The sequence below is a fragment of the Carcharhinus amblyrhynchos genome, chromosome 35, assembly GCF_965287045.1.
Source record: "Carcharhinus amblyrhynchos chromosome 35, sCarAmb.v2.hapA, whole genome shotgun sequence".
Classification (NCBI taxonomy): domain Eukaryota; kingdom Metazoa; phylum Chordata; class Chondrichthyes; order Carcharhiniformes; family Carcharhinidae; genus Carcharhinus; species Carcharhinus amblyrhynchos.
In genome coordinates, this window is record NC_137358.1 from 11,921,077 (window position 1) to 11,946,191 (window position 25,115).

At 51.4% G+C, this 25,115-nt stretch overlaps 1 protein-coding gene across 1 annotated transcript; it reads left to right on the forward strand.

Moving 5' to 3' along the window:
* Positions 1-1,284: 1,284 nt before the first annotated feature.
* Positions 1,285-24,115, forward strand: LOC145361794 (cytochrome P450 2J2-like). Its single transcript, XM_080217773.1, has 9 exons — positions 1,285-1,632; positions 3,515-3,677; positions 9,249-9,401; positions 13,089-13,249; positions 14,601-14,774; positions 15,881-16,022; positions 16,931-17,118; positions 18,861-19,002; positions 23,234-24,115. The coding sequence occupies exons 1-9, from the start codon at positions 1,417-1,419 to the stop codon at positions 23,431-23,433; spliced, it is 1,539 nt and encodes a 512-aa protein (XP_080073899.1). The 5' UTR covers positions 1,285-1,416; the 3' UTR covers positions 23,434-24,115.
* The last annotated feature ends 1,000 nt before the right edge of the window (positions 24,116-25,115 follow it).

The window sequence follows — 25,115 nt, forward strand, 5'->3', positions numbered from 1 at the left end:
CTCCCCGTGTCTGCCTGGGTTTCTTCCGGGTGCTCCGGTTTCCTCCCACAGTCGGAAAGATGTGTTGGTTAGGGTGCAGAGGCCGTGCTAAATCCTCCCTCAGTGTACCTGAACATAGTGTGGCGACTAGGGGATTTTCACAGTAACTTCATTGCAGTGTTAATGTAAGCCCAGTTGTGACACTAATAAATAAACACTAAAAACTAAACACAAACGTTCCTGTTTGACACTGAGCCAAGCTTCATTCCCTATATCCTGTCCTCCTACTTGGGGTGGCATGGTGGCACGGTGGTTAGCACTGCTGCCTCACAGTGCCGGGGACCCGGGTTCGATTCCCAGCTTGGGTCACTGTCTGTGTGGAGATTGCACATTCTCCCCATGTTGGCGTGGGTTTCCTCTTGGTGCTTCAGTTTCCTCCCACAGTCCAAAAGACGTGCTGGTTAGGGTGTGTTGGCCGTGCTAAATTCTCCCTCAGTGTTACCCGAACAGGTGCCGGAGTGGGGTTTTCACAGTAACTTCACCCACAATCGTCCAGGATAAGTGTGTGTGTGTGTATATCTACTTCCAAACATTACCAAATAAACATACTTCAAGTGAGCTTACATTAACACTGCAATGAAGTTACTGTGAAAATCCCCGAATTGACCGGCACCTGTTCGGGTACACGGAGGGAGAATTTAGCACGGCCAATGAACCCTAACCAGCACAGTCTTCCAGACTGTGGGAGGAAACCCACGGGGGAGAATGTGCAGACTCCACACAGACAGTGACCCGAGCCGGGGGTCGAACCTGGGTCCTTGGCACCGTGGGACAGCGCTGCTAACCACTGCGCCACCGTCTCCCCAAAAACTTAAAGATATGAAGGAAGGACAGCAGAGGGGTTGCTGGCAGCAAGCTCTGCCAGAAACTGTTGGCAAATGACACAAACCCTTTTGCACTGACACACAAGTGTTGCGGGCAGGCCGGCATTGGACATGGGTCAAGGGGGGAGGAGGGAAAACACATTGTTAGGACGGAGGGGGCGCGTTGGGCCGAGTTTCCCGTGCTGTTTTGTTCTTTGACTGAGTTGGACAGGGTAAGAAGCCTGACAACAACAGATTAAAGTCCAAACAGATCCACCTAACTCTATCGGACTGCAACCCGGTGTTGTGAGACTTCTTGCTGTACTGACAGAGAGCGTGAGAAAACTTTTCCCTCCCCCGCCTCCCCCAGCTTCCAGACAGCGAGCAGCCACTCCTCCCCATGGAATGATATAACAAGTCAAACAAAAGGGAAAGTGGATTCTGAACTCATTACGTCACAGGAATTGGCCTCGTGAAGTAAACATTCCCCAGGCTGTTTGTCGGAGGAGAAGCTGCTCTGCGACTTCGAGTCTTTCGTCCCGCAGCCCCGAGCGACAGCGTCCGCCTCTGAGAAATGAAGGCATTGGCCTGGTTGCCGGAGCTGCTGCCTTCCCAGTGGCTCGGTCATTTCACCGTACAGACCCTGCTCGTCTTCCTGGCCACCTTTTTAGCCGCATGGCTCGCCGTGAAGTGGAGGCGAGGCAGTGGACTGCCCCCTGGACCGCCCGTGTCCTTGTTCAGAAGGAGCAACTTCGAGCAGAGCAGGATGCCGCACCTTGCTCTGGATGAGGTAAAACTCGAAGCAGGAGAAGGCCCTTCGAGCCTGTTCCATCATTCACCACCATCATGGCTATCATCAAATTCAATATCCTGATTCCTCCCCCCTCACTCCCAATTGCAATCAAAGTGTTCAAGTAATAAGTTCTAACGTCAGAACTTGAGAACAGAGAACGTTAAGTGCTTACGTTTCTTTTGAACCAGTGCAGCCCGTCAGTGCAAATACAACTTCCTAACCTTTCATGGCCCAGCACTACATCTCAGCGACTTCCCAAAATGTACATCGTTTGGGGGGGGGGGAGCCAACGGCCTACCTGACTTATGGTCCACTTGGCAACCCTGTAGGCCCTGAGGGCCCTGGCCAGCTTCCAGCTATCTGGGACGTTTCCATGATACCTTCTCCATCCCGCAGCCCCTGAGATACCAGGAAGTGGGGGGGGGTGTGGTAGTCAGAAGGTGTAGCCACAGCCTGGCTGCAAGGCCCCAGCATGGGCTTGAGGCCTTCCTCCTCCCTCGTGCTTCCTGTGGGGCCCCCCTGTGTCACTCCATGGGACCATAGTGCTTCTGCAGTGAGCTCTGCCGTCACCGGGCGCTACCAGTCCTGGAGGACCACCTTCGTCCTACCAAGGAGGCCGACTCGAGTCGGGGGCCACCTCTCAATGGCCGCAGCAAGTGCCCTCTGAGACTGGGCCATGCTTTGGGGCCCCTCAGCCGCGACCCTCTAAAATTGTTCTCAAGGGTTGCTGCCGCAGCCCACTGTGTCTCAGCGCTGTCCCGCTGCATCTCCTGCAAGCTCTCGAGCCTCTCAGCCATGGGCCGCAGAATCTTGAGAAGCCTGTTCTGTCCCTCCACTGTGGCCTGCTGTGACTGGGCCATCGCTTGGAGCCTGCCACCCATGGTGAGGAACACCGCCCCCATTCCCGCCCCCAGGCTTTCCACTGCAGATGCCGTCCTTGCAATGTGTTGGCCTGGCAACCGAGCAAGACAGGGCGGCCTGAAAACTTCCCAGCAGCCTCTCAGGGGGTCCAGTTTGGCCGCCAGCCCCTCCTGCATTCGCTGTTTGCTGCAACTCCAGGGGGAGGTGATCCCAGAGGCCCAGCCTGGGGCCAGCGGAGCCCTGGCTTCCGGCCGGGCCCTCCCCCCCCTTGCAGGCCAGAGGCCTCGGACACTCCCTCCTCCACCCGATGTACATGATCAGACGTATCGTCCTCACCAGAGAGTGACCCAGGAGCCTCAACGCTAACTGGATTCACCGATGTGTCAGTATCTGGGATACACGCCAAAGATGTGTGGGGTTAGGTTGATTGGCCGTGCTAAGAAATTGCCCCTTCGTGTCCAGGGATGCGTAGGTTAGAGGGGATTAGTGGGTATAATATGAGGGTAGGGCCTGGGAGTGGGAGTCTCCAATCGGAGCTGCAGGATTTCGGGCCCGTAAAGCCCCGCCCATAGGCATCTGTAATGCAATTCGGAATTTTTTTTTGGGTAGAGTGCGTACGGGGAGGCCTCAGAACGGGACTAAATGCCAGATCTGAAACACTCCCAGTTCACCCAGCACTCGGAATTAAAATGGTCAAATAGTGCCCGATGGCCCAACCGCTAGGCATCTCTGCGTAAAGAGTTCCACTACCCTTTGTGAGGGGAAATTCTTCCTCATTTCTGTCTTCAGTGGGCGACCCTCCTCACTCTGACATGATGTCCTCTGCTCCGAGGCTCTCCCACTAGGGGAAACAACCTCTCAGCTTCTGCCTTGTCAACCCCCCGTGAATCTGACATGTCTCAAGAAGGTCACCTCTCATTCTCCTAAACATTAGCTTAGTAACGGCATCGGCTCTCAAATTGTTTTGTTTTTGGTTGATTATTGGAAGGTGGATAATTTCTCTTTCCTCCTTTCCCAGCTGGCCAAGGAGTACGGAGATCTTTTTACTTGTCACATCCTCTGGGTTCCCTTCGTCGTCATCGGTGGGTTTGAGCTCCTTCAGGAGGCGCTAGTCCAGCAGGGCAGGGAATTTGCAGGACGCCCCCATTTCAACTTCTTCGAGAAAATGACCAAAGGGCAAGGTACGAAAGTCTTTTTTTTCCCATCGCTCGAAGGCTAATCCTCAGCATCAAAGCCGAAACTTTGCTCATCTCCTACGCTATGCCTCTTTCAAAGTGGTTAGCCCCACAGGCCCAGGTTCGATTCCAGCCTCGGGTCTGTGTGGAGCTTGCACGTTCTCTCCCCATGGGTTTCCTCCTGGTGCTCCGGTTCCCTCCCACAGTCTGAAAGGCGTGCAGGTAAAGTGGCTTGGCCACGCTCAATTGTCCCTTAATGGTCAAACATGTGTAGCCAGGATTGGTGGGTTGGCCATGCTAATTTGCCCCTTAGTGTCCAGAGATGTCAGGTTAGGTAGATTGGCCATGCTAAATTGCCGCTTAGTGTCCAAAGATGTGTAGGTTAGGTGGATTGGCTGTGCTAAATTGCCCCCTAGTGTCCAAAGATGTGTAGGACAGGTGGGTTGGCCTTTCTAAACCACTGCCCCTTGACATGTAGTGGTGTTACCATCACTGAATTCCCCACTATCAACATCACTGGGGTTACCATTGACCAGAAACTCAAGCAGACTAATCACGTTAACCCAGTGGCTACAAGGGCAGCTCAGAGGCGAGGAATGTGTGGCGAGTGACTCACCTCCTGACTCCCCAGAGTCTGCCCAACATCTACAAGGCACAGGTCAGGAGTGTGAGGGAATACTTCCCATTTGCCTGCGGCACGGTGGCACAGCGCGATCCACCCTGCCACCGTGCCGCCCAAGAGAACAAAATCTAAATAGTCGAGCCCAGAATGAAATCACAAGTGTTTGGAAATGGCAACCAACACTTCATCAACTTTACACATTCAATCCAGCGGGGTGGGCAGACAGGTGGCAGATGGAGTTCAGTGCAGGGGGACAGTGTGGGGTGAGGCATTTTGGTGGGACGAACATGGAGAGACCAAATTAAATAAGGAGTAAAATTCTTTAAGGGGGTCCAGGAGCCGAGGGAACTGGGTGTATGAGCACGGAGACCATTGAAGGTGGCAGGACAGGTGGAGAGAGCAGTTAATGAAGCTCATAATATGAGTTTTGGACCACTTGTGTCTCCTTAGTATATAAAAGGAAGAGGCTGGCTAGGGCGAATGTTGGTCCCTTAGAGGATGAGAAGGGGGACTTAGTGGTAGGGGATGGGGATATGGCTGAGGTCTTGAATAACTTTTTTGTTTCGGTCTTCACGGAGGAGGACGTGAATAATTTGCCGGGTGTTAGAGATGGAAAGGTGGTAGGACTGGAGGGTCTCAATGACATTGCTGTTACTAGAGAGGCGGTGCTCGACAGACTGGAGGGGCTGATTGTGGACAAGTCCCCAGGACCGGATGGAATGCATCCGAGGGTTCTGAAAGAAATGACGGAGGTGATAGTGGATGCCTTGGTGGTTATTTTCCAGACATTGCTGGATTCCAGGGAAGTGCCGGAAGATTGGAAAATGGCTAATGTTACGCCGTTGTTTAAGAAGGGTGCCAGGCAAAAGGCGGGGAATTACAGGCCGGTTAGTATAACATCTGTTGTAGGTAAAATGTAAGAATCCGTCATCAAGGAGGAAATAGCGAGGCATCTTGAGGGGAATTGCTTGATAGAGCAGACGCAGCACGGTTTCATTAAGGGGAAGTCGTGTCTGACAAATTTACTGGAGTTCTATGAGGATGTGTCTAGGGCGGTGGATAGAGGAGAGCCGGTGGATGTGGTCTTTCTTGATTTTCAGAAGGCGTTTGACAAGGTGCCTCACAAGAGGTTATTGCAGAAGGTCAGGGGACATGGAGTTGGGGGTAGGGTGTTAGCATGGATAGAGGATTGGTTGTCAAATAGGAGGCAGAGAGTGGGGGTCAATGGGTGCTATTCGAATTGGCGGTTGGTGACTAGTGGAGTGCCCCAGGGGTCGCTGCTGGGGCCTCGGCTATTTACCATTTATATAGATGATCTGGATGAGGGAACCGAGTGTATGGTGTCGAAATTTGCTGGTGACACCAAGATTGGTGGAACGGCAAATTGTGCGGAGGGTGTGGAGAGTCTGCAGAAGGATCTAGATAGGCTGGGTGAATGGGCCAGGAACTGGCAAATGGAATTCAATATTGGCAAATGTGAGGTTGTCCACTTTGGTAGGAAGAATGGTAGGAAGGATTATTCCTTACGTGGCGAAAAACTGCAGCAGGCGACAGTGCAGAGGGACCTCGGGGTCCTTGTGCATGAGTCGCAAAAACCCAGCTTGCAGGTACAGCAGGTGGTCAGGAAGGCGAATGGGATGCTGGCCTTCATAGCGAGGGGGATTGAATATAAAAGTAGGGAGGTCTTGCTGCGGCTGTATAGGGCATTGGTGAGGCCGCAGCTGGAGTACTGTGTGCAGTTTTGGGCGCCGTACTTAGGCAAGGATATTTTGGCCTTGGAGGGAGTGCAGAGGAGGTTTACTAGGCTGATGCCGGAGTTGAGGGGGTTGAGCTATGAGGAGAGGCTGAATAAACTGGGCTTGTACTCGTTAGAGTTTAGAAGAATGAGGGGAGATCTCATTGAGACGTATAAGATGATGAATGGGATGGATAGGATAGAGGTGGAGAGACTCTTCCCGCTCAGAAAGGACAGTAGGACTAGGGGGCACAGCCTCAAGATAAAGGGGGGGGGGCGGTTTAGGACGGAGTTGAGGAGGAACTTCTTCACTCTAAGGGTGGTGATTCTCTGCCCGTTGAAGTGGTGGAGGCTACCTCACTAAATATTTTTAAGACGCGGGTTGATGGGTTTTTGATAAGAGAGGGGATTAAGGGTTATGGGGAGAAGGCGGGAATGTGGAACTGAGCCACGACAGATCAGCCATGATCTTATTGAATGGCAGGGCAGGCTTGAAGGACTAGATGGCCTACTCCTGCTCCTATTTCTTATGTTCTTATGTTCTTAGTACAACCGCCAATCTCACTCAGAGCTCAGAGAATCCCTACAGTGCAATAGGAGGCCATTCAGCCCATCATGTCTGCACCGACCACAATCCCACACTGGCCCTATCCCTATAGCCCCATGCATTTACCCTAGCTAGTCCCCCTGACGTTAAGAGGCAATTTAGCACGGCCAACCCACCGAACCTGCACATTTTCGGACTGGGGGAGGAAACCGGAGCTCCCGGAGGAACATAAGAACATAAGAAATAGGAGCAGGAGTAGGCCATCTAGCCCTTCGAGCCTGCCCCGCCATTCAATAAGATCATGGCTGATCTGTCGTGGCTCAGTTCCACATTCCCGCTTTCTCCCCATAACCCTTAATCCCCTCGCTTATCAAAAACCCATCAACCCGCGTCTTAAATATATTCAGCGAGGCAGCCTCCACCACTTCAACGGGTAGAGAATTCCAGAGATTCACCACCCTTTGAGTGAAGAAGTTCCTCCTCAACTCCGTTCTAAACCGCCCCCCCCTTTATCTTGAGGCTGTGCCCCCTAGTCCTACTGTCCTTTCTGAGCGGGAAGAGTCTCTCCACCTCTATCCTATCCATCCCATTCATCATCTTACATGTCTCAATGAGATCTCCCCTCATTCTTCTAAACTTTAACGAGTACAAGCCTAGTTTATTCAGCCTCTCCTCATAGCTCAACCCCCTCAACTCCGGTATCAGCCTAGTAAACCTCCTCTGCACTCCCTCCAAGGCCAAAATATCCTTGCGTAAGTATGGCGCCCAAAACTGCACACAGTACTCCAGCTGCGGCCTCACCAATGCCCTATACAGCCGCAGCAAGACCTCCCTACTTTTATATTCAATCCCCCTCGCTATGAAGGCCAGCATCCCATTCGCCTTCCTGACCACCTGCTGCACCTGCAGGCTGGGTTTTTGCGACTCATGCACAAGGACCCCGAGGTCCCTCTGCACCGTCGCCTGCTGCAGTTTTTCGCCACGTAAGTAATAGTCCTTCCTACCATTATTCCTACCAAAGTGGACCACCTCGCACTTGCCAACATTAAATTCCATTTGCCAGTTCCTGGCCCATTCACCCAGCCTATCTAGATCCTTCTGCAGACTCTCCACACCCTCCGCGCAATTTGCCGTTCCACCAATCTTGGTGTCATCAGCAAATTTCGACACCATACACTCGGTTCCCTCCTCCAGATCATCTATATAAATGGTAAATAGCTGAGACCCCAGCACCAACCCCTGGGGCACTCCACTAGTCACCATCCGCCAATCCGAATAGCACCCATTCACCCCCACTCTCTGCCTCCTATTTGATAACCAATCCTCTATCCACGCTAACACCCTACCCCCAACTCCATGCCCCCTTACCTTCTGCAATAACCTCTTGTGAGGCACCTTGTCAAACGCCTTCTGGAAATCAAGAAAGACCACATCCACCGGCTCTCCTCTATCCACCGCCCTGCGTGGGGGAATCCCATGCAGACATGGGGAGAACGTACAAACTCCACACAGACAGTGACCCAAGCCGGGAATCGAACCCAGGTCCCTGGCGCTGTGAGGCAGCGGCACTAACCACTGTGGCACCGTGCCACCGTCATTATTAATAGGTGCATAGAGTATAAGAGCAAGGAGGTTGTGCTGAACTTGTACAAGACACTGGTTACACCACAGCTGGAATATTGTGTACAGTTCTGGGCGCCACACCATAGGAAGGGTATGAAAGCATTGGAGAGAGTGCAGAAGAGGTTTACAAGAATGGTCCCAGGGATGAGGAACTTCAGTTACGAGGAGAGACTGGAGAGATCGGGACTGATCTCCTCGGAGAGATGATAGCTCAGAGGAGATGTGATTGAGATGTTCCAAACCATGAGGGGGCTGGTCAGACTAGAGAGGGAGAAACTGTTCCCCTTCGTAAAAGGGCCAAGAACGAGGGGGACGCAGATTGAAAGTGATTTGCAAAAGAAGGAAATGTGATATGAGGAATATCTTTTCCACGCAGCAAGTGGTTGGGGTCTGGAATGCGTCGCCTGGAAGGAGGCAGGTTCAACCGAGGCACTCGAGAGGGCATTGGATGATTATTTGACTCGAGGCAATGCGCAGAGGGTACAGGAGAAAGGGCAGGGAAATGGGCACTAAGCCATGGGGTGGAATTTTCCCATTCTGCCCACCACGGCAATCGTAGTGGGCGGAACACGGATCACGCAAATGTCCGTTGACCTCGGGCTGGATTTTCCCGGCAGGAAAACCCCAACTGAATCCGCCCACCACGGAACTGGAGCGGGCAAGGGGCGGGAAATGGAAACGTCGGTTAACTTTGGCAAGGATCTTCCAGTCTCGCTCGAGCGAGGTCGCAAAATCCCGCCCATGATGTTCGTTTGGCAGGCTAGGTGCAGAGACGATGGCCCAAATGGCCTCCTCCTGCACCAGGCCAATTGTTTGGTCCTGCATATCGTTAATTTTAATTGATAGATGGTTTTTGACCCAAGGGATGTGGGGGCAAAGGCGGGGATATGGAGTCAGAGCACGTGGTGGCCTGGAGTGAAAGGGGTTTCAAGGGGGCCTTCCTTGTACGTTAATCAGCTTTGTCACTGGCTCTGAAAGGTGTTGAGAATTTTTTCTTTGCTCTCAACGTGAGAATGCGTTATTTACACCCTGTGTCCCCCTTTCTGACAGGCATCATCATGGCCCCCTACGGAAGGTCCTGGAAACAGCAACGGAGATTTGCACTGACTGTCCTCAGAAACTTTGGTTTAGGAAAAATTGCCTTTGAGGAGAAAATCCTGGAAGAAGCCAAGTATTTGACGGAAGTCCTTAAGGCATCGATTGGTAAGCTCTGCGGCCTAGTTTTATTTAAGACAGCACAGGGCCCGATTCTCCCATCCTGAAGGGGCCTGTTGTGTGCGAGGCCGAGGGGACGGGGCCTACTGTGGATTGGGCCACAGGGGCGAGTGATGGGGGGTACGGGGGTGGCTGGTCTCACTGCCACGCTGCATTGGGATTGGCCAGAGGGAGGCCAGCGATCGGGGCATGTGGGGGTGGGTCTTTTGGGGGGCGTTGGTAACTCTGCCTCCCGGGGGTGGGGTCTGCCCCCTTGGAAGGGGGTCTGTCTCCCAGGTGGTGGGGAGGGAGGCGGTTGGTTCTGATAATGTGGGTTGGGGAGATCATCACTACTCGGGGACATGGGGTGGGGGCTGGAGATCGGGGACAGGGGAGGTAGGGGCTGGCCCGTGAATGCTTATGCGGACTGCAATCAGGCTATGGTCGGGGGGGGATGCTGGAGGGGCAACACGGTGGGTGTCCCGGGATGGCCAGTGAAAGAGCTCGCCAGCTAACTGCAATCTGACAGTTCGGGGCCACTGCGCGTGTGCAGAGTTCTGGAAAGGTCAGGCTCCAGTGGGAATAGGCCCCACCCTGCCCGAGCTTTTAATGATATCCACAATGGCGACCTCTGCATTGCACAGAGTGCAGGAGATTCGAGTCTGAACTCCCAATAAAAAGAAAAGACAGGGGGCGATTTACACCAGTTCCCTTTCAAATTTGCCTGGGGAGAATCAGACCCACAGTTTCCGAATAATTTGTCCGAGTCTCCCGGATTCTTTGGCGAACAACTCCAGGCACTGCCACCAGTGACTCGGGGAGAAAAGAAATTCTCGTGTCGGTAAATTGTGGCCCGATCTTACGGGCCCGGTAGCCGTGGGCCCAAATCCCACAATAGCTGCTAAGTCTCGAGGGGCACGGCCAGGAACAGGATGTGGCAGATGGGGTCTGCAGAAATGGGGGTGAGGGGGAGATCTCACCGGTGCAAACAACAGTGGCACAGTGGGTTAGCGCTGCCGCCTCACAGCGCCAGCGACCTGGCTTCGATTCCCAGCCTCGGGTCACTGTCTGTGCGGAGGCTGCACATTCTCCCCATGTCTGTGTGGGTTTCCTCCCACAGTCCGAAAGACGTGCTGGTTAGGGTGCGTTGGGCCTTGCTAAATTCTCCCTCGGTGTTACCTGAACAGGAGAGTGGCTTCTAGAGGATTTTCACAGTAACTTCACTGCAGTGTTAATGTTAGTGCAGTGTTAATTAGTGCCACACGTAGGCTCGCGTTAACACATGAGGGCGAAAGGTTTGGATATATACAGGCTAAATGAGCGTTCAAACTAAAATTCCACCTTCTTATTGAATTCAGATTTCCCCGTCACCATCTGGCCTGTGAGGAGTGACTAACACTAAACCAAATAAGGATAGATTTTTGAACTACGGCAGACAGGTCAGAGCTGTGGTTACCATTTATGGTGAGGCGATATAATTAGCATGCAGTTTGGGATGAATATTTGGGAGTTGTTTTACGAGTAACTCCACTGGCGCACACTCAAACATTGTGATTGGCGATATCATTGGCTGACACCAGAGAACCTTCTAGAAGGTTGGGAAACTTTGGGGATGAAGGGAATGGCCAGAACTCTGCCAGCTTGCCCACCACACAAGCGGAGCTGGGCGAGCATCCAACAGCGGAATTCTCCATTGACCTCGGCGAGAATTTCCAGTCTCGCCCAGGCGAGGCCATCAAATCCCACCCAATGTACTCCAGCCTCTTGGGCGGGATTTTCCGGACACGCTCGCCACAGAACCGGAAAATCCGCCCCCCCCGAGATCAACGGATCTTTGCGCCATCCGTGTCCTGCCCGCTACAATTTCCCGTGGCGGTGGGACAGGAAAACCTCCCCCCGCCCTTTTGTCTCCAGCGATGAGTCAAGACTCACCGTGGCAAAGTGTGGCCTGAAGGAACATCTTCAGGATATAGAGCAGAACTGTGAGGGTGAGTCCACCTCAGGAACGAACCAGGACAACTCATTCTAAATTGGATAGCATCGGTTTCCAGTTGAAGAGTTAACGTGAAGAGTTGAAGAGGAAGACTTGAAGTGTTGCAACTGTTGGAAGTTTATTAGTTAAATGTTGAATAACCAAAAGTTATTTGTTAGTGTCACAAGTGGGCTCACATTAACACTACAATGAAGTTACTGTGACAATCCTCTAGAAGCCACACTCCTGTTCGGGTAACACTGAGGGAGAATTTAGCACAGCCCAATGCACCCTAACCAGCACGTCTTTCGGACTGTGGGAGGAAACCAGAGCCCCGGAGGAAACATGGAACATAGAACCCTACAGTGCAGAAACAGGCCCATCAGCCCATCGAGTCTGCACCGACCACAATCCCACCCAGACCCTACCCCCCATATCCCTACATATTTACCCACTAATCCCTCTAACCTACACATCCCAGAATACTAAGGGGCAATTTTAGCATGGCCAATCAACCTAACCCGCACATCTTTGGACTGTGGGAGGAAACCAGAGCACCCAGAGGAAACCCACGCAGACACGGGGAGAATGTGCAGTCTCCGCACAGGCAGTGACCCGAGGCCGGGAATCGAACCCGGGTCCCTGGCGCTGTGAGGCGGCAGTGCTAACCCACTGCACCACTGTTGCTTGCACCGGTGAGATCTCCCCCTCAGCCCCACCACCCCCTCTGCCCACCCCGTCTGCTGGCACGAACCAGACTTCAGCACGATTGAACACACCACTCAAGTGGTTTAACACCACAGGGTCCAACCAGCTCAGTCTCTCCCCCATCCCTCACCACCCATCGCACCCCCCACCCCACCCCACCACCACCAGTGAGTGACTAACTACTGGTTTTCAAAAGTGAAAACCAGCTGTAATGACCACGCCAGGGAAATGCCTGGAGTCTCCAGGGGATTGAGTGACCAGGTTGGGCATGTACCCCTGATACCCTGGCAGTGCCTCCTTGGGGTGGGGTGGGGGGTGGGGTGCGGCGCCGGGGGACCAGTGCCAAGGATGCAGTGTCACATCAGAGGGCTACCCTCCCTCGTTTATCTGAGGGTGGGGAGGGGAGAGCCCCAATGATTGGAGAAGGAGGGGGGTTTGAGGTGGAGGTGGGCGATCCTGATGTCTATGAATTCCCGGCTTGCGTCACTGCGTGTGTGGCGTCTGCACTCCGTGGGTTTCCTCCGGTTGCCTCCCACACTCCGTGCTGGTCAGGGTGCATTGGCCGTTCTAAATTCTCCCTCAGTGTTACCCCGAACAGGGGCCGGAGTGTGGTGACTTGGGGATTTTCACAGTAACTTCATTGCAGTGTGAATGTAAGCCAACTTGTGACGCAAATAAATAAATACTCTCGACTTCTACACTCCAGACAGTTTGCAATAATTGCTAACATTTCATTTTGGGTTCCTGTTCCCACCCTGGTCACCAGGACATTGAAAACTGTAAGTGGGTGGGTGGGACTTTGAAGGCCGCTTGTGTCAAGGCCACAAAATCCCACCTGAGATCAAGAGATTTTGGCATGGTTCCCCCTCCCCACCACCTCCCGCCCGCTGCGATTCCCGTCGAGAATGGGAAAGTTTCAGTAGTGGCATTAGCCAGAGACGCCCTCTGGAGCAGGTCGCGACTTCGCCACCGACCCATAGAGTTCTGGTTTGCTCCGTCCTCTCTCTTTTGTGCAGGAGGGCCCTTCGATCTGACCCCAAAACTCACCAATGCCGTGTCCAATGTGATCTGCTCGGTCATCCTGGGAAAGCGATTCCATTACAAAGACAAGACGTTCACACGCCTGGTGGAACTCTTCCGAGACAACATGGAAATTCAGACATCAAAGTGGATGCAAGTAAGGTCAAGAGTCAAAATTTCCTCTCCTCACGGGCAATCTCCTTTGAATAGAGCAACTGATGTCAAGAACGTGGCTCCTGATTCCGGAGCATTCGGAAGCAGATGGAAACATAGAAGAAAAGGGGCAGGAGGAGAGCATTCGGCTCATCGAGCCTGCTCCATCATTCATTGCAATCCTGGCTGATCGCCCAACTCAATAGCCGAACCCTGGTTTTGGAATGTGGGAGGGAACCGAGCCATCCAGAAGGAACCTACGCAGACAGGGGGAGAACGTGCAATCTGCTCCCTCACAGCGCCAGGGACCCGTGTTCAATTCCAGCCTCGAGTCACTGTTTGTGTGGAGTTTGCACGTTCTCCTCATATCCGCGTGGGTTTCCTCCAGGTGCTCTTGTTTCCTCCCACAGTTCAAAGAAGTACAGGCTAGGCGGATTGGCCATACTAAATTGCCCCTCGGTGTCCAAAGATATGCAATTTCGGTGGATTGGCCATGCTAAATTGCCCCTCGGTGTCCAAAGATGTGCAAGTTAGGTGGATTGGCCACGCTAAATTGCCCCTCGGTGTCCAAAGATGTGCAGGTTAGGTGGATTGGCCATGCTAAATTGCCTTAGTGTCCAAAGATGTGCATGTTAGGTGGATTGGCCATGCTAAATTGCCCCTCGGTGTCCAAAGATGTGCAGGTTCAGTGGATTGGCCACGCTAAATTGTCCCTTGGTGTCCAAAGATGTGTAGGTTAGGTGGATTGGCCATGCTAAATTGCCCCTCGGTGTCCAAAGATGTGCAGGTTCAGTGGATTGGCCATGCTAAATTGTCCCTTGGTGTCCAAAGATGTGTAGGTTAGGTGGATTGGCCACGCTAAATTGCCCCTCGGTGTCCAAAGATGTGTAGGTTAGGTGGATTGGCCATGCTAAATTGCCTTAGTGTCCAAAGATGTGCATGTTAGGTGGATTGGCCATGCTAAATTGCCCCTTAGTGTCCAAAGATGTGCAGGTTAAGTGGATTGGCCATGCTGAATTGCCCTTTAGTGTCCAAAGATGTGTAGATTGGACGGATTAACAGAGTAATTACGTGGGGATAGGACCTGGGTAATTTGCTCTGTCGGACAGTCGGTTCAAAACTTGATAGGTTTCCAAAAGACACCCAAGGTTGGAATCGAGCCCACGTTCCTGGTAATCTGAGGCATTATCGTGAGCCACAGCGCCACCGGGGCCAACCATTTGCTCATCAGTGGCTCTGTATAAACGCAGAGTCTTCTTGCGTTAAAGCTGTCTCTAAAGGTGACAGTTCCATGCTTGGTGAATAAGGCAGGGATGGAGGATCACTCACAGGAATCCCTTTGTGCTTTCTGACAGATGGGTTTCGTCATCCCCTTCATCAACTCCGTCCCTGGGCCTCACCAGAGGGTATTCCAAAACCAGGCATTAATCAATGCCATGTTTCAGGAAATTATCAGTCAGCACAAAGACACGCTGAATGAGGAAGTGATCCGCGATTTTATTGATGCCTACTTACTGGAAATGGAGAAGGTAAGCACAGCGGCTGGATTTAAACTTCAATCTCTTTCCGTTTAGAATTCCCAAACTAAAGGCTACCAGTCAACTCAACCTCAACTCGACAAGCTAGCGGCACGGTGGTTAGCACTGCTGCCTCACAGGAACCCAGGTTCAATTCCCAGTTTGGGTCACTGTCTGTATGGAGTCTTCACGTTCTCCCCGTGTCTGCGTGGGTTTCCTCCGGGTGCTCCGGTTTCCTCCGAAAGACGTGCTGGTTAGGGTGCATTGGCCGTGCTTAATTCTCCCTCAGTGTACCCAATCAGAGGCCGGAGTGTGACGACTAGGGGATTTTCGCAGTAACTTCATTGCAGTGTTAATGTAAGCCGACTTGTCTCACTCATAAATAAATACATTTTTATTTGATTCCGCGATTATGCCCTCGGAGTCTAAACTCTCCCATGAGGGAACATTCTCCCACGTGCCGAACCCCATTAAGAATCTTATAGAATCATAATCCTACAGTGCGGAAGGAGGCCATTCGGCCCATCAAGTCTTTCCGACCACAATCCCACCCAGGCCCTAACCCCATGCATTTACCCTAGCTAGTCCCCCTGACCCTAAGGGGCAATTTAGCACGGCCAATCCACCTAACTCACACACCTTTGGACTGTGGGAGGAAACTGGAGCACCCGGAGGAAACCCACGCAGACACGGGGAGAATGTGCAAACTCCGCACAGCCAAGCCGGGAATCAAACCTGGGTCCCTGGCGCTGTGAGGCAGCAGTGCTAACCACTGTGCTACCGTCCAATGATTATATATGTAGTCATATCTTTGTCGACCAGCATGGAAACAATGGGCCAAATGGCCTCCTCTGCTGTAAGCATTTGTGAATCTGTATTCCTACTCACGTTCCAACCCGCTCAATGATTGTTTGCTATTGGGATGCAATTGGGAATGCTGACAGCAAGAACCGGAATTCTTCCATCTCGTTCGCTCCTGCCCTCCTGCCAGTGAGAAGGGAGAACTTGACGCTCAGCCAAGAATTCATACAGCGCAGCAGGGATCGGAGAATCCCAGTCACAGGCGAGGTCGGAGGTTTCCAGCGTAAATCCTTGAAGCAATGACCTTTGTTTTCCAGGAGCGGAATTCTCCTGACTCATGTTTGACAGAAGGAAACCTGCTCCAAAACATTAATGATCTGTTCATGGCTGGCACCGAAACCACAGCAACCACTCTACAGTGGGCCATTCTCTACATGATGGCTTATCCAGAAATACAAGGTAAAATCTAGGCCTCTGGCCTCCTGTACCACCAGACGTCCCGCGATTCGAGGTACAACCATTGAACGTGTTTCCGAAGTCTCAAAGGCTCCGCGCCGCTGGGATTCACCAATCATGCCCATTCCAGTCCCCGCTGCCAGCGAGAACGGAGAATTTGACGCTCAGCCAAAACTCCATTCACCGCAGCGGGACTGGAGAATCCCAGCGGCGGACGAGGTCGGAGAATTCCAGCGTCCAATTTTCAAAGAGCTGTAACAGGTACAAGCTGAATGGCACCCCCGCCCCCTCCCCACCCTTACTGGGCCCGCATGCTTACAATACATAGGGTGGGAGTTTCTGGCTGCGTTCACCCCAAGACTGCAAAATCCTGCTACGATTCCCATTGCAGGCAGGATGAGAGAATTCCGTCCATAGCATCATAAAACACCTACAGTGCAGAAGGAGGCTGTTCAGCCAATTGGGTGTTCACTGACTCTCCGAAAGAGTATCTTACACAGGCCCACCCACCTCCTATCCCTTTAAACCTACATATTTACCCCATAACTTATACATCTTAGGACACTAAGGGGCAATTTAGCATGGACAATCCACCTACTCTGCACATCATGGGACACTAAGGGACAATTTAGCATGACCAATCTACCTAACCTACACAACTTGGGACACTAAGGGGCAATTCAGTGTGGCCAATCCACCTAATCTGCAGGACCCGAGTATATGGACTTAACAAGGGGTGTGTGCCTGGGGAATTCTGTTTTTATTTAATATCCTGACAGAATGCATTAATTATCATCGAATTACCTGGAACAGTAGAGGCCCTTCAGCCCATCGATACTTTGAAAGGCAGCTCATGGGCCAGGCCTCAGCTGTTATCCCTTCAGATTTTTTTTTTAACTCTCTCATTACAGAAAGATGTCAGAAGGAGATTGACGAGGTTGTCGGCTGGTCTCGAACCCCCTCCATGGAAGACGTCCCCAACATGCCGTACGTCAACGCTGTTGTCCACGAGGTGCAAAGATTTGGGAATATTGTCCCGCTGTCAGTTGGCCACGCGACAACACAGGACACCATCTTGAGGGGTTACACAATCAAAAAGGTGACTCTGTTTTTTAACCCTGTGTTTCTATTTCCCTACTTGAGTGAGACCGAAAATTCCCATCCGAGATCAATGAAGACTTCTGCTTTCAGACCCTTGTGGGTCTAACCCGCACATCTTTGGACTGTGGGAGGAAACCGGAGGAGACCCACACAGACATGAGGAGAATGTGCAAACTCCACACCGACAGTGATCCGAGCCGGGAATTGAACCCAGGACCCTGGAGCTGTGAAACAGCAGTGCTCACCACTGTGCTACTGTGCCACCCGTTGCCCTCATGGCTTTCCTCCGGGTACTCCAGTTTCCTCCCACAGTCCAAAGCTGTGCGGGTTAGGTTGATTGGCTACGAAATTGCCCCTTAGTGTCCAGGGATGCGTGGATTAGTGGGTATAATATGTAGGGATATGGGGGTAGGGCCTGGATGGGATTGTGTTTCGTGCAGACTCGATGGGCCGAAGGGCCTCTTTCTGCACTGTAGGGTTCTATGATTCTAACTGTACAAGACACAGGCAAGGCTACATGTGGAGAACTGCCTACAATCCTGGCTGCCCCACTGTGGGAAATTCTGGACTCCCCCACCACCAGGAACATCCTTTCTGAATCTCCCCTGGCTAATCCTGTTAGAATTTTATACATTTCTATGAGATCCCCTCTCACTCTTCAATGAATACAATCCTAGCTGATTTTGTCTCCCTTCATGTGCAGTGGCCCAGTGGTTAGCACTGCTGTCTCACAACACCAAGGACCCAGGTTCGCTTCCCATCTTGGCGGGCACCACGACAGCTCTGTGACTATCAGTGTCTGCTGTGCAGTTACAGGGACCCGGGTCGGATCTCTGGCTTGGGTCGGTGTCTGTGGGAGTTTGCATATTCTCCCCGTGCTTGCGTGGGTTTTCTCTGGGTGCTCCGGTTTCCTCCCACACCCCCAAAAACGTTCTTTTAGGCTGTTTAGTGTTAATAAATTGGCCCTAAATTGGATCTCCCTTAATCTGCTGCCCATATAATTCTCTAAAGTTGCACCCCCTTTATTGTGGAGTCCATGAGATGTAGACATAGGTGGAAGAAGGATTGGAATGAGGCACTCACTGAGTGTTAAAATGGGCGGCGTGGGCTTGTAGGGCCAAAGGGCCTGTTTCCTGTGCTGTGTTGTTCTTTGTTCTTGGATCCTGGATCCGTACAGAGTTTGCACATTTCCTCTGAGTGCTGTGTCTGTGGGAGTTGGCACATTCTCCCCATGCTTGCGTGGGTTTTCTCCGGGTACTCCCGTTTCCTCCCACACCCGCAAAAAACGTGCTCTTAGGCTGATTGGTGTAACAAATTGTCCCTAAATTAGTCTTCCCTCAATCTTCCCCAATCGGCGTAGACAAAGGTCATGGGTGGAGGAGGGCGCTCATAATGTTAAAATGGCGGCGCGGGCTCGTTGGGCCCAAGGGCCTGTTTCCTGTGCTGTGTTGTTCTTCGATCTTTAATCCAAAAGACGTGCTGGTTAGACGCATTGGTCTAGTTAAATTCTCCCAAGGTGTGGAGACCAGGGGGATTTGCACAGTAACTTCATTGCAGAGTTAACGAGGGCCTTACTTGTGACGAGAAAACTTTACGGAACTGCTGCCCGCCTCATCTCCCTCCCTCGCTCGCGATATCGTAACCGTTGCCTCTCTTCGGGTTCCGTATCCTCTGGGAGAAATGATGACAGCCACCCTACAGCTCAATAACGCGAGGTATCTCGACCTGTTGTCTCTCCAGGGAACTTCCGTCATAGTGAACATGCTATCGGTGCTGTCCGACAAGAAACAGTGGAAGGACCCCAAACAATTTAATCCAGAGAATTTCCTGAACGAAAATGGGGAATTCTCCAAGCCGGAAGCGTTCATTCCATTTTCCGTGGGTGAGTCGATTCTTTCAGGATCCCGGTTGACGGTCAGTCCGTTTAATGTCACCCCCTCGACCGAGGAACAGGCACGGAGTCCCGTTCATCCAAAATTCCTTCTCCCGATTGGCGTAAAGTCGTTGGTTGTGATCTCACCACCCGTTCCGCCACTGCAAGGGAGAATTTGGCACTCAGCCAACTCTCTCCTCCCTGCATGGCGGGACTGGAGAATCCTGCCACGTTAATGGCTGGGAAATTCCGGCCCTAAGAGTCCTGATTTTCCAGCCACGCCTGTCCCAAAACTGGCAAATCCCGCCTGAGGTCAAGAGAGCTTGGCCCCCTCCCCACCCGCTATGATTCCTGGGGCTGGCGGGACAGTAAAACTCCCTGCCCCCCCAAAAAAGTTTTACAGCTCACGAAGAGGCCCTTCGGCCCATTTTTTTCTGTGCTGGCCATCAAACACCAATCCGAGTCCCATTTTCCAGCACTTGCTCTGTGGCCTTGTAGGTGTTCCAAGTGTTCATCTAAATGTTCCTTAAATGTTGTGAGGGATTCCCGCCTCTCCCACCCGCTCAGGCAGCGAGTTCCAAAGAGCTTTTTCCCAAATCCCCTACAAATCCCCTGCCCCTTACCCTAAATCTCAACTTTTGACCCCTTTACTAAGGGGAGAGCTCCTTCCTACCTGCCTTCTCTCTGTACCCTCTGAGGCTATGCCCCTCGGATCCTCAGTCTCTCTCACTAATGGAAACAGCTTCCCCACGTCCACTCTACCTAGGCCCTTTTATTAATCTGTAAGTTTCCATGAGATTTCCCCTGTCTTGTCAGCCCTCCCAAAATGCATCACCTCACCCTTTCCAGGGTTCAACACCATTTGCTGCTGTTCTGCCAATCTGCGCAGCCCATCTACATCACCCTGTAATCCAAAGCTTTCCTCCTCACGATTTCCGTATCATCTCCAAACTTACTGATTCTACCCCTCACAGCCACACCTAGATCATTAATGAACGTTATAAACAACAAGGCTCCCAGCACCGATCCCAACATCACAGGGTTTAGGCTTCCGGTGCCAGAAACAACCGTTCACCCTCGCCCTCCTGCTAAGACTATTTTGGATCCAATTGCCCACGTTGACCCGAATTTAGGGCGGGCACCGTGACACAAGTGGTTGGCACCACTGCCTCACAGCGCCAGGGACCTGGATTCGATTCCCACCTCGGGTCACCGTCTGTGTGGAGTTTGCATATTCTCCCCGTGTCTGCTTGGGTTTCCTCCGGGTGCTCCGGTTTCCTCCCACAGTCCAAAGATGAGCGGGTTGGGTGGATTGGCCATGCTAAGTTGTCCCTTCGTGTTAAGGGGGCTGGTGAGGGTAAGTATATGGGATGGGGCCCATTGAGAGGGGGGAGATACAAAAGGGTCCAGAGGGGCGATTTTTTTCACCCAGAGGGCGGTGAGTGTCTGGAACAAGCTGCCAGAGGTACTGGTAGACATGGGTACAATTTTGTCTCTTAAAACGCATTTAGATAGTTACATGGCAGCACGGTAGCGACCACGCTGGTTGGTGCAGAGTCATAGAGTCATCAGGGTTTACAGCATGGAAACGGGCCCTGAGACCCAACTCAGCAGTGCCACCTTTTTTTACAAACCCCTAAGCAAATTCCAATTGCCCGCGTTTGGACCATATCCCTCTATACCCATACAATAGAACCATAGAATCCCTACAGTGCAGAGAGGCCCTTCGGCCCATCAAGTCTGCACCAACCACAATCCCACCTATGCCCTGCCCCCATATCCCTACATATTTTACACACTAATCCCTCTAATCTCAAGCACCTCAGGACACTAAGGGGCAATTTTTAGCACAGCCAATCAGCCTAACCCGCACATCTTTGGACTGTGGGAAGAAACCGGAGCACCTGGAGGAAACCCACGTAGACACGAGGAGGACATGCAAACTCCAACAGACTCCGAGCTGGGAATCGAACCCAGGTCCCTGGAGCTGTGAAGCAGCAGCGCTAACCACTGCGCTACCGTGCTGCCATGTAACTATCTAAATGCGTTTTAAAAGACAAAATTGTACCCGCCTCTACCAGTACCTCTGGCAGCTTGTTCCAGACACTCACCGCCCTCTGGGTGAAAAAAATCGCCCCTCTGGACCCTTTTGTATCTCCCCCCTCTCAATGGGCCAAATGGCCTCTCTCTGCTCTATAAATTCTATGATCCCAGAGGCTCTTGCCTTCTTGGTCTGTTTCTCATACGGGACTTTGTCAAAAGCCTTACCGAAGTCCTTGTAGACTACATCAACTGCACCACCCCCATCTACACACCTAGTCACCTCCTCGTCGATTCCCTCTGCTATCTGTAAACCTTTAGGTTTCTTTTTGGTCAGAGACTGGCGTTCGTTTCCTGTGCGAGAACATAGAACATTACAGCGCAGTACAGGCCCTTCGGCCCTCGATGTTGCGCCGACCAGTGGAACCAATCTAATGACCCTCTAACCTAACCTATTCCAATATTATGCATTCGCCAATCCACTGACCATTTGAACGCCCTTAAAGTTGGCGAGTCCACAACTGCTGCAGGCAGGGCATTCCACACCCTTACTACCCTCTGAGTAAAGAACCTACCTCTGACATCCGTCCTATATTTATCACCCCTCAATTTAAAGCTATGTCCCCTTGTGTTAGCCATCACCATCTGAGGAAAGAGACTCTCACTGTCCACCCTATCTAATCCTCTGATCATCTTGTATGCCTCAATTAGGTCACCTCAACCTTCTTCTAACAAAAATAACCTCAAGTCCCTCAGCCTTTCCTCGTAAGACCTTCCCACCATACCAGGCAACATCCTGGTAAACCTCCTCTGCACCCTTTCCAATGCCTCCACATCTTTCTTACGATGCGGCGACCAGAACTGTACGTAATACTCCAAGTGTGGCCACACCAGAGTTTTGTACAGCTGCAACATGATCTCACGGCTCCGAAACTCAATCCCTCTACCAATAAAAAAAGGAACAATTTTTAAATCGAGATAGCCACGTGGTAAAAAAGGCACGAGTAAGGTTTTCATTGTAGTTGATCTGAGACTGGGTGAGAGGTGGGAGTAGCTACAAAAGGTGGACATAAAGTTTTTCTTGCATTTATTAGTGTCACAATCAATCTTTCATTAACGCTGCAATGGAGTTACTGTGAAAATCCCCTAGTCGCCACACTCCGGCACCTGTTCGGGTAACACTGAGGGAGAATTTAGCACCGAACCAGCATGTCTTTCGGAGTGTGGAAGGAAACCGGAGCACCCGGAGGAAACCCACGCAGACACGGGGAGGATGTGCAAACTCCAGAGTGACCCAGGCATGGAATTGAACCTGGGTCCCCGGGGCTCTGAGGCAGCAGTGCTCACCACCGTGCTGCCCTATGCTGTGACAGTGAACATGTACACTGCATAGTGTTTTATTGATAATACAGAATAAAGAAACGTACAGCACAGGGACAGGCCCTTCGGCCCACCAAACCTGTGTCGACCATGGTGCCCTAGCTAGGCTAAAACAAAACCTTCTGCCCTTACTCAGTCTGTATCCCTCTATTCCCTCCCTATTCTTGTACCCAACCAGGTGCCTCTTAAATGTTGCTAATGTGCCTGATTCCACCACCTCCTCTGGCAGCACATTCCAGGCACTCCCTGCGTGAAAGATTTCCCCCTTAAATTTCCCCCGTCTCCTTTAAACTTTCCGCCGTTCACTTTCAGCACCTTGTAATTGACACTTCCGCCCTGGGGGAAAAGCCTCTGACTATCCTCCCTGCCTCTGATCATTTAGTCGACCTCGATCAGGTCTCCTTGTCTTTCCAGTCAAAACAATCCTGGTTTATTCAACCTCTCCTCGTACCCTCGAGACCAGGCAACATCCCGGTGAACCCTTCTTTGCGCTCTCTCCAAAGCTTCCACGTCCTTCTGGTAGTGTGGTGACCAGAACTACATGCAATGCTCCAAATGTAAGGTTTTATATAGCTGCAACGTGATTTCCCAACTCTTGTACTCAGTGCCCCGGCTGATGGAGGTAAGCATGCCATATGCTTTCTGAATCACCTTGGTCACTTGCGTTGCCACTTTTAGGGAACTGTGGACCTGATGCCCAGATCCCTCTGCACGTTAATGTTCCCCCGGTTTCTCCCATTTACAGTAAACGTAAACCATCCCGGACTGATTCGAGCGAGACTTATTTTTCATCTCGACTCATTCATGTTGAATTCCCTAGGTCTGCGAGCGTGCCCAGGAGAAAAACTGGCCAAGATGGAGCTCTTTCTGTTTTTCACATCTCTCCTTCAGAATTTTGAGTTTTACTGGCCTGACAAAACCTCGTCTCCAAACCTGCAAGCTGAATACAAAGCGACTCTCACCCCAAAGCCGTACAAGGTGGGAATAAGGTGCAGGAAGGCGTCAGACGATCAACCGTGACCTCAACCATAGAATATCAACAGGCCATTTGGCCCATTGAGTCTGCACTGACTCTTCAAAGGAGCATCTTACCCAGGCTTATCGCGCTATCCTATCCCCGTAACCCAGGCATTTACCTCGGCTAATCCCCCTAATTTACGTATCTTTTTACACTAATGGGGCAATTTAGCATGGAATCAACTTAGCCTGCACACCTTTTTACACGAATGGGGCAATTTAGCATGGCCCATCAACCTAATTTGCACATCTTTTTACATTAAGCGTCAATTTTACATGGCCAATCCACCTAACCTACACGTCTTTGGATACTAGGGGGCAATTTAGCATGGCCAATCCACCTAACGTACACATCTTGGGACAATAAGAGGCCATTTATCATGGCCAGTCCACCTAACCGACACATCGTTAGATATTCAGGGGCAATTTAGCATGGCCAATCAACCTATCAGAAGCTTCTTTGGACCGTGGGAGGAAACCAAAGCACCCAGCGGAAATCCATGCAGACTCGAGGAGAGTGTGCAAGCTCCACACAGAAAGTCACCTGAGGCCAGAATTGAACCCTGATCCATGGTGTCGCGAGACAGCAATGCTTGCCACTGGGCCGATTGCTGGTGTCAGATGGCACATTAGCACGTGATTAACATAGTTGTGTATTGTGTGATTAAAGCCCGCAAACAATAAACATATAGTGTGTTTGTTGTGTTTCAGGAGAATGTTTTCAGGTTCAGTTTTTCTCTGCAGCCAGTCAGTTTGTCTGGCAGGAATGCAGCTCAGATGCTGGGAGAGCAGTAAATTACTCAGTTCAACCTTGAAAGTGGTTATGTTAAGTCGAACTGATGGATTTTTGTTTACTTCAGTTCCCCTAGGATTTCGCTTTTGAGTGATTGACAGGGTCATGTGATGTTGTGGTTTACGTGCATCCTCGTCAGGGTAGCATTTTATTAATAGGACAGCGACTCCATCCATCCATCACAAACAGTAAGGTTCTTGAAATGTTGGACTCAGGTATATGCGGAAGTATTACATAGAGGGAAGGCAGTGGTGGCATTGTCACTGGGCTTGTAATCCGGAGATCCAGGTAATGCTTTGAGGACCTGGGGTTCGAATCCCCATGTGGCAGATGGTGAAATTTGAATTCAATAAAAAAAATCTGGCATTAAGTATCTACTAATGACCATGAAACTATTGTCACAAAAACCTACCTGGTTCACCAATGTTCCTTCAGGGAAGGAAATCTGCCGTCCTTACCTGGTCTGGTCTACCTGTGACTCCAGAGCTATATGGTTGACTCTCAGCTGTCCCCTGTCACCAGCCACTCAGTTCAAGGGAAATTAAGGATGGGCAATAAATGCTGGCCAGCCAGCGATGCCCGTGCAGGAGGCTGGTGGTGTTATCGTTGGATTATCAATCCTGAAACTCAGCTGATAATCTGGGGACCCGGGTTCGAATCCTGACATGGCAGACGGTAGAATTTGAATTTTTTGAAAAATCTGGAATTAAGAAGCTGCATGAAACCATTGTCGGAAAATCCTGTCCGAAGCTTCTCACTAGAATGTCTACTGATCTGATGCTTGGCATCGTGGAATATTATGAAGTGTTAAATGTTTAGGCCATGTCTAAAAGTTTTAAAGGGTGGATAACTCTGGAAGAGCAGGCTGGTGCTAATGGATGCACTGTACTTA

What these genes read in the sequence shown, in the direction of transcription:
- LOC145361794 (XM_080217773.1), top strand. Translation starts at nt 1,417, where the DNA reads ATGAAGGCATTGGCCTGGTTGCCGGAGCTGCTGCCTTCCCAGTGGCTC. An exon ending in CGCACCTTGCTCTGGATGAG is followed by an intron (nt 1,633 to 3,514) that starts GTAAAACTCGAA and finishes CTCCTTTCCCAG; the next exon opens with CTGGCCAAGGAGTACGGAGA. An exon ending in ACTTACTGGAAATGGAGAAG is followed by an intron (nt 14,775 to 15,880) that starts GTAAGCACAGCG and finishes TTTGTTTTCCAG; the next exon opens with GAGCGGAATTCTCCTGACTC.